The sequence below is a fragment of the Tachyglossus aculeatus genome, chromosome X1, assembly GCF_015852505.1.
Source record: "Tachyglossus aculeatus isolate mTacAcu1 chromosome X1, mTacAcu1.pri, whole genome shotgun sequence".
NCBI lineage: Eukaryota > Metazoa > Chordata > Mammalia > Monotremata > Tachyglossidae > Tachyglossus > Tachyglossus aculeatus.
Genome location: NC_052101.1, coordinates 35221138 through 35237732, shown reverse-complemented (window position 1 = coordinate 35237732; position 16595 = coordinate 35221138). Strand labels below are relative to the sequence as shown.

Here is a 16595-nt window from a genome sequence, read left to right as displayed (position 1 = left end):
TTTCATTAAAGGTTGCAACAAATTGCCTTTCATTGCCTCTGAGTCCAGGAGAATAAACTCGTATCATTCTGGATGACACAAAACATCTCAAATGGTTCTGGGAGTTTTTTGTTAGGTTTTTCTTTTTAATCAGAGATGAAAATTTCCCATGTAGGTCCTTATGCAGGTGTCCTTAAATGATGAGAGAGATGAAGGGAAAATGTTTCTGCCATTTAATTCTTACATCTTTTTCTGAAATATGTCAAAAACCACTGTGTTCTGACAGCTGTGGGGGCAAGTCTCAGGTGGCCTTTAAGTGCTTTATTGTGTCCCCATCTTCTTATCCTTGTATTTCCATGCTTTGTTCCTTTTGTGCTTAGGTCCCTGTCTGGCCGCATCGTTGGTGGGGTCTGGTGGTTCTTCACTTTGATCATCATCTCTTCGTATACGGCTAACCTGGCTGCCTTCTTGACTGTAGAGAGGATGGTGTCTCCCATTGAAAGTGCAGAGGATTTGGCCAAACAGACGGAGATTGCCTATGGGACTCTGGAAGCTGGATCCACCAAGGAATTCTTTAGGGTAAGTAAAACTAATCCTGATACATTTCCAAAAAAAGAAAAAAAAGTAATTCCATTGGAAGATCATCGTCCACACAGATATTTGTGTGGCCTCTGGCTACCTGATTCTGTCCATGTATTGAATATACAGGACATTCTCATCTTTAACTGAAAAATTAGCAGGACTTATGATAGATTTCACACTCATCCTTCAGCTGCTTTTTTATTTAAAGGCTTCCATTAGAATCTTACCTAAGATTCCTGAAAAAAATTTGAAAATGGAAAATTAAAATGTTTGGACACACCTGCTGGAACGTTTTGACAACCAGCTTTGTAATTGGGCTGATTTTGATTTCTGGGACCTTCAAGGATTTCAGTTTGGAGATTATTTGGTTCTACTGTTTTCATTTTGCTGACTTGTTTTCAGACCCTCTTGGTTCACTCAAAAAATTGGAATTAGTGTAAATCTAAAAATCTATGCAGGAAATCCAAGAAAAACAGTAGACCTTTTTTTAGCATTTTATGTTACCCATTCTGGGAGCCTATAGCATACAATATCATTCCTTATTTGACCTAGTAAAATAATAGTAGTAGTATTACTACTAGTAGTACTATTTATTAGTAGCAATACTATTAAGTAATCTGCCATTGGATAAGTATGAAGTTCTTGGGGAAAAAAGTACCTGGATGAAAATTAGACACAGTCTTTTGTCCTCTAGGAACCCACAATCTAAGAATAAGATGGGGAGGGTTGGTGACAAACACAAGAAAAGATGAAACAACAAAAAATAGAAAAACAACATTAAAAGGCAAAGATAAGGAAGAATAAAACCTGCTTTTAAATGTCTGCCACTACAGTTTCTTGATCTCTTTCCTTTGAAAATGTGCTTTTGACTGTCACATTACTATTAATAGCCTTCTAATGTCAGCCTGCAAAGTTTCCTTAGTAGCAGGTGAAACAATTTCCTCCATGTTTTATCATCTTCTCAAACAAAATGCTTCTTTATGTTCATTTTAAATGATTTTCTTCCAGGTATTCATAGTCTCTGATCATGTTCCTCCTCATATCTTACTTTTATGCCCCAAGTAAATTAGCTCCTCCATCCTTGTGCACAGATCCAGACTAAGCTCAGTATTGTTTTGGTTTAACTTTCCTAAATCAAGGATAGTGGGCCTGCAGATTTGAATCTTAAACATTCCTCTCCCAATTCAAAACAATAAAAAATGAAATAATTGTTCTGAAGAAGCAATTAGGACATATTTACTCAGATTCTGGTTGAGGGAACAAAGAGATAGTGCTGATCTGAACAAGATTATGGATGACAGAAATTCTGAATTCTGGACCAGGTTGGGTTGCCCTAAGTGAAAGTTACTTAATATTTCATCGCTAGAGGAATTAAGATGTGTGATGTGCTAAGTGATCTAAAGATGGGAAATGTGAGCTGAGAGCAAATATGTTTTTCTTTAGCATTTCTGTAGTACCTTTCTGTCACTGGGAGAAACTATGCCTTCAAAATCACCAGTTTGTCCATTCAATTCCATTACACACATTTTTTTTTTAGAAAAAGATGGAGTTTGCAGACAGTAGTGTGAATCTGTAGGACATATTAATTTTCTTCATGCCCCCGGAGTTTTCCAACCTGTTTGCTTGTCAGATAACCTGTTGCTTTAATATACCCAGGTCAAATTGCATTTTGCATTTGCCCTCCTGTGTATTTGTTATCTTTATTTAAGTGGCATCATCTGCAAATGTCCCACCTGAGTCTATGTTCACACTACTGCATGTAATACCCAAGTAGTATAATCTTGGCATTGGTAATAGATTATGAAGCCACATTTTAATTAAATATGTAATGCCAGTTTGATACCACTTAACCTTTCCCATTACTGATTACCACCTGTAAATGTCCACATTTCTAGAAGAAAAAACCTGAAGGTCACAGTAGACCATATGCTGAGTTGTTAGCAATATTGTGTTCTAAAAGCCTGGGAATGTTTTCATCAGAGGTTGAAGCACAAGAGTGAATGTAGATAACCCACTACATGGGTATCATTTTTGCCCAGTTTCCTGAATCACCTTCCTCCTCATCTCTACACACCCCTTCCCTTTGGGTGTGTTTGTTTGTTTCTTTCTTTCCTTCTTTCTTTCTTTCCTTCTTTCTTTCTCTTTCTCTCTTTCTCTCTCTTCCTTTTTCTTCCTTTCTTCCCTCCTTTCTTTATTTCTTCCTTTCTTTCTTTCTTTCACCCAGAACTCACCCTGAGCTCGTGATTCACCCTTATATAGCACATCAAAAGTTAACCCCCATGAAATCTAGAAAGTTATCCTGCTGTAACTCTACAGTGGTCAGATTCCTATAAGGCAGTGGGTCTGGCTTTAAGCAATGTGAGTCTAGAAGGATGCAGAGAACCAAGAAGGGATCCAAAGCCTTCCGGTATTTTCCCATTCCTTGCCATATGAAGCAAAACTGTCTGACCATTGGCTTCAAAGCTATCCATCAGTTTTCCTGCTCTTACACATCTGCTGTCTTCACCAGCTTATTTCTCAGCCTCTGCTGTTTGCTGTTTCAAAATAACCCTCCTTAGTGTATTTTTCTCAGCTCTTTCATTTTTGATGCCTTGCTCATATCCTTCCTCTTTCCTGCAACTCCATCCTCCTTCAAATCACACTCTCCTTATCTTCCAAGTCCTCTTGAACTCCTATCTCATCCAGGGATCTTTCCCCACTTAATTTCCACAACCCCAGGTCAAATTGTCCCCCAAAACACCTATAGCACTTATGTAGAAGTAGCCATTCCTAACACCTAGGTATATAGTGATCTATAGTCTATATTTATTTACTTCTTTCTCTTTCCATACTCTAATATGTGCTGTATCTGTTTCTTCCACTTGCTCCCTCTCTTCATAAACAATTTGTCTGCCTGTCTCCTTCATTAACTCGTGACTTTTACTTCTATTGCCATTTTCCATCTGCTGAGTGCTCTACACCCAATAGGTTATTAAGGAATGCTGTTGATTGATAGATTCATTTAACAGTGATGAAAAAGATGGAAACAAGGTCCTATTTTTTGCTGTCTACTGACTAGGAGATACATAATTTGCTCAATGTGCAAGCAAAATAAACTTTATTGCTATTTTCACAACTTTCTATATATTGCCCAACATTTTGATTCTTTGTAGTTTTGAGGATATTGTGTCCACAGCCGATTTATAGCAATAGGTTTAGGCAGTTGTCCAATTTTTCAGGAAAAACAATCTAAATGTTTCAACCTAAAAACTCCAAGGCTCTTCACATTTTGTATACTCAGAAAAATTGAAATACGCCTGTGGGGAAGGGAACCACTAGATGCACACACAACATGGAGCAACCTAGGAGGGGATGTCAGATCCTGGACTATGGGGTACATTAGATCAATCAATGGTATTTATTGAACACTTACTGTGTATAGATCACTGTGCTGTGCTTGGAAGAGTACTGTAAAACTGAGTACTGGGAATCATCCACAAAGAGGTGGTAGCTGAAACCAAGGGAGTTTGAGTGTAGAGCAAGAAGAATTGAGGAACAAAAATTGAACTTTGCAGGACAACCATAGTTAAAAGGTCCGAAGATACTTAATTCCCTGGATAGTTGCTACACCTTCATCCTTGGGGCTATGTACAACTGCATTTATTGAAATGAAAATCTTCAGGACCCAAATTTCTAAATTCTCCCTTCATTGGTAAACAGTGTAATTTATAGTAATTAAAAGATTCTGTAATTATTTTATTACCACTCTGTTTTCAGGTTAAATGTACTCTGGGACCAAGTGGTACCAATTATGAACCTACTACTACCAATTATTAGTCTCGTATTTAGAAATCAATCATGATTTATTCCATCCCAAACTGATCTTATTCATGAATTATGATCAGGCCCCACTCAAGTTTTCATTAGTTTGTACACCAACTCTCATTCTCAACACAGTTGGTGATAAAAGTTGCGTTTGTTTGTTCTGCGCAGAGGTCGAAAATAGCTGTATTTGAGAAGATGTGGACATACATGAAATCAGCAGAGCCCTCCGTTTTTGTGAGGACCACAGAGGAGGGGATGATCCGGGTGAGGAAATCAAAGGGAAAGTATGCCTACCTTCTGGAATCCACTATGAATGAATACATTGAGCAGCGGAAGCCGTGTGACACGATGAAGGTGGGAGGTAACTTGGATTCCAAAGGCTATGGCATTGCAACACCCAAGGGGTCAGCACTAAGGTAAGTAGCTTGGGTTTCACACTCTTATTATCCCAGGGTAATAATTCACTGCATCCCCACAGTCCAGTTTCCATCATACTACCAACCTCATAATGGGCCTGGCCTCCAAATGGGCCATGAGAAATTAAACCACTCAACTCCTGATGATGGCAGCAGGAATAATGCACACATCAAGCTCTGTGCTTGGAAATGGACTGTAGCTGCAAGATATCACTTCACCTGATCATGTTAAATTGTCATCAACGAGTAGTCAAGTGGGCTCTCAGAGCATGCTGTCAACCCACCACCCAACAACATTGCGAATGGTCCAGAACAGAATCCATCACTGAAGGAAGTCTTGCTTGGCATGAAAGGCAGTGTGTGACATTTGTCTTAAAAGAGATGGAAAAATGAAATTCAACTGGAAAAAATAAGTGATTTGGCTCCTGCTTGCAAGGTTAATGGCACTGAAGTGGAAATGGTGAAGCTCAAATCATTGCCTGGAAAATAGGAGGTGATCAGCTTTCCCAAGTCCAGCTTTTTTTAGCAAGCGTCTTAATTAGCACATCTGAGGAAGAAAACCTGATTTTGAATTCATATAGCTATGTTGTAGCACTTTCATCTCCTGTGCCGATCCAGAAGTGAGTCAAGGAAGACGGGTTTCCTGGAATGACTTCTAGAATTACTTTTTCCTTTCACTGCTTGGGCGTCAGAAGAGAAGAGTGAGTCTAGTCTTATTTAAAGCATCCCATCCACATAACCAGACCGGGCCAGCATTAGTCAACTAAGAATTTCTTTCTGGAAATCCCTAAGGACTCTTTCCCAGTTGATCTGTTACACAAGTAAGGGGTCTTAAAACCCAAGACAGACAATGCTGGGACAGAAGACAATGTTCTCCACTGTATTCAACAGCACCTTGAAGCCCCATCCTGAAAAATAAGTTGTTAAGTCCAAAGCCAGACAGAACAGGTGGGTAGTCAACATATAAGACTTTCAGCCCCGCTTCCAGGATGCCATGACAGGGAAATGCTTGAAATTGGACTTTGGCCAGAAGTAAGCCTACCATGGTTTCATGCACTCTACTGACCGCAATGCTATGTAACCAGATGTCAAGACTTCATCCCAGCTCACCACATCATGACCATAAACAATACTGGCCATGAACTTTCTCTAGATTTGAGCAGAGCCTTCAAGCTCCCAAGGCATTTTCAGCTAACCTGGTAATTAGACATGGTGCATGGAGTCTTCTGTGAAGTATAGGGCAGTACGGTAGATGGGTAATTTAATCATCAATCCTGTGAATCCAGATTTAGGTATAAGGACATGGAAAAAGCTGAGAAAAACTAAGAAAGTAAATGGGAGATTGGCCATTTTCCTGTGCTCTCCTTTGGATAGATAAAAGAAACTTTCAGGTTTGGCAGATGCTGAAATAGATACTAGGAGAAAAATACATTTCATTTTTAGGATCAAAGTAAAATCCAGGGAGGTACTTCTAAGTGTTTCGTGATGGTTCTGGAGTCTTTGTCCTATTGCAGCCCCCTTAAAAGTCAAGGCTTCACCTGCTTTGAGTGGCAGCCTATTCCATCTTCTTGATCTTTCACTGCCACCGTAAATCACACTTTCTTCTTCAAACCCCCTTTTAAATAAAAACAATCCCTGCCCTCCTACTAATGATCTGGAGATATGTTTCACCAATTACAGGTTCTTCTATTGATGTGCCAGGACTTTTGATCGTCTCTTCCCATCTTAGTTTTGGGTTTCTCCCAGGACAGCAGGATGATGTAAAATCTGAACTGCCCATCCTTAATTCTAACTAATGGCTACAAGCAAAGCTCCCAGAGTTTACTGAGCAGAAGCCAGTCAGGCCCATTCATATCGATCCTATCGTTCTGGTCCAAGTATTGCTCCTGTGAACATCTGAGGGCTTAATTTCTGACAGAGTGTTTCTTTTTAACTCCTTAATGTGTCCTGGGTAGAAATTATCTGGTCATTCTAGATCATTCAATGGTATTTATTTAGGTGGGAAAATGCTAGATTTTCCATTTGACCGGTGGTTATTTCTTTCGAACAGAAGCCATATGTGTTCTGTCCTCCTATATGGGTTTTTATTTTACAAGATTTACCTTGGATAAACCTCTTGTGGATGGAATCAATCGATGGTACTGTGAGCAGGGAACCTGTCTACCAATTCCGCAAAGTTCCACTCTCCCAACTGTTTAATACAGTGCTCTTCACCCAGTAAGCACTCGAATATGATGGATTGATGATTGAGTGTTTGCCATGTGGTGAGCACTGCACTAAGTGCTTGGGAGAGTATAGTGCAATAGAGTTGGTAGACACAATCCCTGCCCTCAAAGAGGTAGTCATCTGTGACTTGTATTTCTGCACTTAATGTACAGCACTGTATCCAGGGAATACTCAACAGTATCTAACTACAACTTTTATGACCACCATAGATTCTGCTTATTGGAAAATGAACAGGGGAAGTTGATATGCAAACACTTCAACTTACTTAGCAAGCTGTAGGCAAACAATGAGTCAGTGATTTACTAAGTAGGTGGAGATCCCTCGTGTTGCCCACCCCCCCTCCAAATCTTATGATCTAATTAGAATTTTCTTGGTGGGTGCCCAGGGTTGGAGACATTTTCTTCTCCCCAGATTGGAACAGTAAGATTACAGTGTCTTCCTCACACTTACCAATTAAACACCCATTTCATGCAGAACATTTAGAGATTCACAATGATTGCATTAGGCATAACTTTAACACTCCGGAAAATATCAGAGTTGGGGCAACCATAAAAATCTAATTCCAAATTGTAAAATTTACCTTTTCTCGTTTTTAACAAGAAGGTGGCTGCACTGAGACTTACCAGTTTTAAAGTTTTGTTGTGTTTTTTTTTTTTTTCAATACTTTAAAACTGACTGAAGGAACAGTTCTACATGTTTTCTCCTCTTGGGTAGATAGTGAGGTGGTTGTAGCAAAATCTGCCGTCTACCACTTAGCTGAAATGATTTTGTACTTTCAGCCTGGTTTCTGGAGGATAGGCCTGCTCCAATTTCCACTCAACCTCGTTAGTTTGGTCTAGACTTAACTAACCCCAAGAAGCTTTCTTCCTTAAATTATGATTTTCACAGGTGTTGGGGTTCAGAATAGTTGTAGAAGAATCATACTGCTGTGTGTGCTTAAAGTGATTTTAGGACCTCTCCTTTAACAGCAGAAAAAGTTAAAAAAAAATCCACTTTCAACCCGAGGACTTTTCTTTCCTGGCAGCAACAATAATCAGAAATGCATCCAAAATTCCCTGGGTACCTGAAATAAAATACTTCTCTCTAAGAGCAATTTTCAGTCCTCTCCCACAGAACCCAGGTCTAAGAACAAAATCCTGATTTTCAGCTAGGTACCCCCACTACAACCACCGCCCCCCAACAGCCCCTTTTTTGAAGTTATCTTTGAGAACTAACTGCATAGAGTAAATACACAATGACCCAGGGTAAAATGGTCTCCTTTAATCGGACTTTATCTTTTTGATAATAACAAGGGACGGTTGATGCATAACAAGGGATGTTTGTTGTCATGGTAACCCTGTGAACTTAATGTCCTTGTTCTTGATGTATCAAAATAGAGCCCATTAAACAGGAGAGTCTATTTTCCCCTTAATTTTCAAAAATGTGTTCATAGAATTGTGTATCTGTTCTGATATTGACAGGTCTTTATCTCTATGCATCTATCCCTAGATAAAGATAGGGAATGACTTTTCTTCCTTAAATATTCCTTGGTTAACCAGAATGAGGGGTACATTTAACCCTTTAAAATATCCCAAATTAGAAAAGTAATTACGTCGGTCCTTATCTACTGTACTTATGCATCATATTAGTAAACATTAAACTAGTGAGAGCGTTTTAAACCACAATCACATACATGGCCTATCATTTCATTAGAGAATTGTCATTTAGTTTCTTCTGCACTACAGTTGCATCTGTTCTTGTCACTAATTTAGTTAAAATATGATTGTCACCCAATTATAAAGAGGCTTTCTGGAGGGGCAAAGAGCTAGGACTAAGAAGCCATAATTATACAGTTGTGGTTCCATGGTCCTGGTAGTGACAGAAATGGGGGTGGGAATCCCAACTTCCTGAGATTTTTACAGGTCAGGGAGAAGACTGAGATGGGGCAAGGAAGCAGAATGGGGAGGAAAAAGTCTGAGGGGACACAAAGTTGTACAATGGTTCCAGTACAAATATCATGAGTCCCAGCCCTATTCTGCCACTCACCAGATATGGTGGTCTCAAACTGTTCATGTCCAAAGACCAACTTGGCATTGGAGCAGTGTTGGATTTGGAGGATAAATTGTTTACGTTCACGGGGGGAAAAAAAACAACTCTTCTTTTTGGACTGATGACTCAGTTTGTCAATCCTATGGATATCAGATACACACACACACACACATGATATCACGTGCATTATACTGGACATGCAGCATAACAAAATGACACCACTTTGAAGACCCTGCTGAGCACTTCTCTGAACCTTAGAGCATATAATAATAATAATAATAATAATAATAATAATAATAATAATAATGGTGTTTGTTAGGTGCTTACTATGTGCCAAGCACTGTTCTAAGTGTTGGGGAAGATACAAGGTAATCAGGTTGTCCCACGAGGGGTTTGCAGCCTTATTCCCCATTTTACAGATGAGGTAACTACGGCACAGAAAAGTGAAGTGACTTGCCCAAGGTCACTGGGAAGGCCTCTGGTACTCTCCCATCTGCTCTCGAGCCTTTGTGTTCCTTCCCAGGAATTTGGAAGTCACTTCTGAGCCACGGAACTCGGCTGCTGAGCCATGACAGATAAACAGCATAACACAAAGCATAAAGCACAAAGAATTCCAGTGCCATATTAGTACTTGACAGGGGGCAGGATGGTTGAAAGTCAAACTACCGAGTAAAGAAAAAAAAAAAAAAACACAGAAAAATGGCTACTCTACCACTGACACCAGGGTCTTCCAGCTGCTGTTGCCCTATTTAAAGCCTCAATAGCAGGGAGACAGGGCCCTAGAGGCAGGCTACAATAAGATAATAATAATAATATACAATAAGATTCCATTCTTCCCATATGCAGTAATTGCAGTTTATGTGTCACTTGTAGAACAAGTGGCCACAGAGGATACCATGAATAGGCAAACAGATGAACACCAAAGCTTTGAATTATATCATTCTAAACATTTTATTCCATCCAGTTACCCTGGTAAAGGACCCCAGAATCTTTAAATCTCATCAGAAGCCTCACGAGAAAGTTATGGATGAACACATCACAGTGGTAATTATCTCTATGCTTTGTACATTTTGTAAATTTTCCCAGAAAACATGTGCAAATTTCAACAGATTATGAAATACAAGATTGATTAGTTCACGCAAGGTGGGAATCAAATAATACATCAATAATAATATGCCTTGACTCCTTTTATCTCAGTTTTACTATAACTGCTGATGGAGTAAATGCAAGTACAAAGGAACAAGAGAAAGTAGAAGGGGTGGGAAGAATGGATCTTGTCGGAGATTTGGAAAATAGAAAACTATCTGCACCACTCTGCTAGACAGGGTTTCAAGTGTGCACTGGGAATTTTGCATTCACTATAATGTTTTCTCCTGTTGATATACAGATGTTAAGTTGTTGCCTTCTAAGAGATTCCCTCTATCAAAAATAGTAGCTTTTCTTTCTCCGAAAGCCACTTTCAGCCTTGCAATTCCTTTGATTTCATTTTCCAGTCCACTAATATTTATATTGGATTTGTTCTAAACCTAGAAAAGAGAACTAGGAAGTTGACAGTGATCCAGGTATGGCCAGAACTAGGGTTTTTCTTTGTTCAATTTAACACTTGTTAATAGGAAATCTAAATAGAAAATCAGCCGCAACAGATTGGATTTTTGGTTGAGTTAAATATGATGTCTGATGCTGCTTGTGACCTTTTTTACATACTAAACTTCCCATTACTCCTCAATATCAACTCTAGAGTAGACATGAAGTTACAGAATTCCAGACTGTTCTTACCCCCTGAAATCAATTTAATTTTTGTGCCTTTGGACATAGGATGATTTGAACTATATTTCTAAGATGAGGATTTTTCATCATGCAAGACAACAGGATAGTATTGGAAGTATCAGAAAGGCATGGTAAACTCACACAGCATGACAGGAGATTAGATTGGATTTTTATATCACCGTAGCCCAAGGAGAGTAAAAAAAATATAACGCATTCTAAAATAAAGGATATTAAATCAATATATTGTGGAATCATGTTATTGCAACATGTTACTGCTCTGTGCCTCAATTACCTCATTTGTAAAATGGGGAATAATACTGTGAGCCCCATATAGGATATGGGCTATGTCCAGTTTGATTTGTTTGAATCTTCCCTGGCACTTAGTACAGTGCCTGGAACATCGTGATCAACAAATAGCAGGTTTTTTTTTTTTAAAAGAGGGTGGACTTTTGATTTTCATATCCTGAGTGCCTACCTCTGGATAAAGAACTTGTCTTTCTCTTGAATTGGACCCTATGGCAAAGTGAGCTGGTATAACTGCATTCCTGGAATCTGTATTTAGGATAACAAGAAAGAATGCTGATAATGTTACATTTCTTAAGCCAAAGATTCACATTTTAGTGCATGTTGAGTAGTACCTTGAATTAATAGAGCATTTTTATTTGTCCTCCTGCATTACTTGTCTCATTGTGCCGTCACTGCATCCCTATTAAAGGAGGGAGAGGCAAGGATTATTATCCCAATTAAACAGATAGGAAAAGTGAAGCCCAGAGAGATTAATTAACTTTTTCCAGTGTCACAGCGCATGTCAGTGGCAGACCTGGGATTAATACCCAGGTCTCCTGATTCCTAGAGCCTTGATCTTTCCACTCTATCATGCTCGCTTCCATAAACTACCAAATTGGTTTGGAAGTTTTTTTTTTTCTTTAATGAAATCAATTGTCAGGTAAATGAGACCAGTAATTCACTCCCAAGTTTTTAACCTCAGATAGAGGGCTAACATTTTTTCGTAATCATTAATTCACTCCACTGATGCAGGCAGACTGTTGAATTACTAAACAGCTGGTATTACTAAGCACTGCCCTAAGCTCTTGTCCTAAGCTTTTAGTCAGGGAGGCAGGTAGACATAAGGTTGGTTGGGTTTTTTTCATCTTTTTAGTGGTATTTGTTAAGCACTATGTGTCAATGCACTGTACTAAGCGTCCTTTTCCCACATGGGGCTCACAGTCTTAATTTCCATTTTACAGATGAGGTAACTGAGCCAAAAAGGAATTAAGTGACTTACCAAAGGTCACACAGACAGGTGGTGGAGCCAGGATTATAACCTCTGACTCCCAAACCTGTGCTCTTTCCACTAGATCATGCTGCTTCTCTCTCTTACTTACAAATAAGTTTCATAAATGAGTTGATTACAAATAATGAGGGGGAAGCAGCATATAACAGATATTAGCATGGATATAGGGACTATTTAGGGGACATATTTAAAATTCTGAATTGTAGCATCCAATGTGATCTCCTGCAGCAGGGAACTAACAGTAACTGCTCATGATACAGAAGAGTGGAATCAGTCAATCGCATTTTTTTGAGCACTTACCGTGTGCAGAACACTGTACTAAGCACTCAGGAGAGAACAGTATAACAGAATTGGTAGACACATTTCCTGCCCACAATAAGCTTACAGTCTAGACAACTGTACATTTTAGGAATACTTTCTAATACATATTTCTTTCCATTTTTTTATCATACCTTCATTTTATCGTTTCAGGTTTCTAGACAATTTTGTGTTGTTAGAGTTTTCCAATGGCTTCTTCCCCACTGCTTTCAAACTTGCTTTTGTATCCCTATCTTAGAAAAAAGCTCCCTTGACCCCATGGCTCCCTCCAGTATTGCCACCTCGCCTTCCTACCATTCCCCTACAAACTCCTGTTGCACCTGTTGTCTCCACTTCCTCTGCTTGATTCACTCCAATCTGGTTTCTGCCCCCTTCACTTAATAGAATCAGCCCTCTCTAAGTTAACTAACCTCCTTGCCAACTCTGACTGCCTCTACTCTATCCTTATCCTCCTAGACTTCTCCGCTGCCTTTGCCACTGTGGACCATGCCCTTCTCCTTGTACATTATCCAAACTTGGTTTCAATGACCCTGTCCTCCCTTGGTTCTCCTATCTCTCTGACCACTTCTTCTCAGTCCCTTTTGCAGGTTTCTCCTCTGTCTCCTACCCTCTAACAGTGGGGGTCCTTCAAGGTTCAGTTCTGGATCACCTTCTATTCATCTACACCCAATCCCTTGGAGAACTTACTGATTCCCATGGCTCCAACTACAACTATGCAGTGGGTATCCTTCAAGGCTCAGTTCTGGATCGCCTTCTATTAATCTACACCCATTCCCTTGGAGAACTTATTGATTCCCATGGCTCCAACTACAACTCTATGCAGATGATTCCCATCTACATCTCCAGCCCTGACTTCTCTCCTCTGCAGTGTTGCAATTCCTCCTGTCTTCAGTACATCTCTACCTGAATGTCCTGCCACAGCTCAAACTAAACATGTCCAAAACAGAACTCCTTATCTTTAACAATAATAATAATAATAATAATGGCATTTATTAAGTGCTTACTACATGCAAAGCACTGTTCTAAGTGCTCGGGAGATTACAAGGTGATCAGGTTGTCCCATGGGGGCTCACAGTCTTAATCCCCATTTACAGATGAGGGAACTGAGGCACAGAGAAGTTAAGTGACTTGCCCAAAGTCACACAGCTGACAATTTGAACCCATGACTTCTGACTCCAAAGCCCGTGCTCTTTTCCACTGAGCCACGCTGCTTCTCAGCACCCAAACCCTAACCTCCCCATCTTTCCAATCACTGTAGACAATACCACTATGCTAACTCACAAGCCCGTACCTTTGGCATTGCCCTCGACTCATATCTCTCATTCAACCCACATAATCTATCACCAAATCCCGTCAGTTCTCCTTCACAAAATTTCTGCATGTCTCAGCTGCATGAGAAGCTGTGTGGCTCAGTGGAAAGAGCACGGGATTTGGAGTCAGAGGTCATGGGCTCAAATCCCGGCTCCGCCAATTGTCAGCTGTGTGACTTTGGGTAAGTCACTTAACTTCTCTGTGCCTCAGTTACCTCATCCATAAAATGGGGATTAAAATGGTGAGCCCCCCCCATGGGACAACCTGATTACCCTGTAACCTCCCCAGCACTTAGAACAGTGCTTTGCACATAGTAAGTGCTTAACAAATACCATCATCATTATTATTATTATTATTATCTGCTTCCTCACTGACCTCCCTACAATACCCTGGCTCTCCTCATTCCAGTTCATACTTCACTCTGCTGCCTGGATCATTTTTTCTAAAAAAAACAGTTCAGTCTAAGTCTCGCCACTCCTCAAGAACCTCCTCTGGTTACCGATCCACCTCTGCATCGAAGAGAAAGTCCTTACCATTGGCTTTAAAACAATCATCTCATCCTCTCCTACCATATCTTATTGATCTCCTACTACAGTCCCGCCCACACACTTCCTCTTCTAGTGCCAACTTGCTCACTGTGCCCCCATCTTGTCTCTCTCACCACCGACCCTTTTCCCACATCCTTCCACCGGCCTGGAACTCCCTTCCTCTCTATTTACACCAGACCACCACTCTCTCCACCTTCAAAGCTTTATTAAGGTCACATATCCATGAGGTCTTCCCCAATTAAGCCTTCTTTTCCCCAGATCCCTCTCCCTTTTCATCACCTATGCACTTGACCTATGACTATCGGGCTTTTGGTATTCACCTGCCTTCAGCCCCACAACACTTAAGGTACATATGTAAAAATTGTATATTGTAAATGATTCATTTATATTGTTCATCTCCCCCTCTAGACTATATATTCATTGTGGGCAGAGATCATGTCTACCAACTATGTTGTACTCTCCCAGCTTAGGTGAGTGCTTTGCCTAAATTAAGCATTCAATAAATACCATTGGTTAAATCTTAAATCTGTCCCCCTGTGATTTCTAATTCTTATTTTCCCCCCAATTATATGATAAACAAGCTACTCTATCAAAAAACTTAGATCCTTAATTTTATCCTTAGAGTAAGCCAAGAAATCGTGAGGTTATCTTGGGCTTCTTCCCTGATTTAAACTTTCCAGAGATCCCGAACTAGAGTTAATACTAAAATTATGTCACTGTCTTTTTCATCTTTCATGTTGGTAGTATAATGGTATACGTTGGTGACTATAGATCTCTGAGATCATTTCAGTGACTTGGACTCTCCATTTCCTCAGCATTCTTTCACACTTTCTTTGAATTCAGTGCCTTGATTAGAACTAGCATGGGGTAGGAAATTCATTGGTCTGGAGAGCCACTTTTTCAAAACACTTACAGACTGGATACTTCTCCTTGCTACCGCCCCAAGAGAGGAGGACAGACTATGATAGGCAGAAATAGCTGTGCTTACAGTCAGTCAATCATATTTATTGAGCACCAACTGTATGCAGAGCACTGTACTAAGCGCTTGGGGGAGTACAATACAACAATATAACAGACACATTCCCTGCCCACAGCTAGTTTACAGCCATCATGGCTCTTACTTGCCTCTGAGCCAGCAACTCCAACCTCCGACCATGGATACAGCATCAACAGCGGGCAGACTTCATCACCCTCATGAGCCACAGTAAATTCTTTGGTGGGCTGGATTCAGTTTGTCAACCTTATGTTTCCCAAGCCTGAATGATGGGAAGATCTGAAATTACATTTAAGATCCCATCATTTGATAAAAACTATTGTTCCTAGTGGGGTTCCCAACCTAACAGCAGAGTTTCACCATTTACCTAGGTGTGTTTGTGAGCCAATGGCTAAAGACCAAATCCTGTACATTTTTGTGTGCAATGTGGTTCCCTGCTTGAAGAATCCATCATTTTGTAATCTGTGCCATCACAAGGGAAAGAAAGCCATCTGGTATAATCATAGGTTAAGACAACTTGAATTTCCCATGTATTACCTAAAGAAGACTTTTAAATTCTTTGCATTTTAATTGAGGTTTCTCTTTAACTCCAGAAGAACAAGGAGCTTATCTTTTCCATCTGTGAGGAATAGAGTTGAGTAATGGCTCATAGTAATGAGGTCTAAGTACTATCACTCTGTGCTGGGAGGCAGGTTATAAGGGTTTTCCCTCAGAGTAGAATAACTTCCCTAAACAATATGAAGAAGGTACTACTGATAACCTTTCAAATTCTACCTACCTAACTGAACTTAATATGAATTTACTTTTCACGTGGTTACTTACATTTTCAACATGCAAATAAAAATGTCTTTTCACTTCTTATTCTCAACAATTTCCTATATTCAGATCATTTCAAGGCACCTATCTGCTTTTCCCTTATGTACAAATATTTGCATTCAGCCCATCCAGGACTGATTCATTTGGTGATGCCTTTTACTCTTATTTAAAGGAGGTACAACTATTTTACTCAGAATTCAGGTTCAGACTTCAGCTCATGAATCTTTACCATACTTAAAGACATCATCCAATAGGTCTTCTTAAAACTGTCCTCCTGTGATTTCTAATTATTTTCCCCCAATTATATGATAAACAAGCTCCTCTATCGAAAAACCCAGATCCTTAATTTTATCCTTAGAGTATGCCAAGAAATCTTGAGGTTATCTTGGGCTTCTTCCCTGATTTAAACTTTCCAGAGATCCCAAATTAGAGTTAATACTAAAAATGTGCCACTGTCTTTTTCATCTTTCATGTTGGTAGTGTAGTGCTATACTTTGGTGACTACAGATCTC

At 39.7% G+C, this 16595-nt stretch overlaps 1 protein-coding gene across 2 annotated transcripts in view; it reads left to right on the top strand.

The window, feature by feature from the left end:
- Nucleotides 1-16595, top strand: part of GRIA1 (glutamate ionotropic receptor AMPA type subunit 1) — a 245710-nt gene that overhangs the window by 208464 nt on the left and 20651 nt on the right. For both annotated transcript variants that reach the window (XM_038772259.1, XM_038772260.1), the window contains exons 12-13: nucleotides 360-558; nucleotides 4534-4781. In XM_038772259.1, the coding sequence (XP_038628187.1) occupies nucleotides 360-558; nucleotides 4534-4781 (447 nt within the window). The remainder of the gene's footprint in view (nucleotides 1-359; nucleotides 559-4533; nucleotides 4782-16595) is intronic.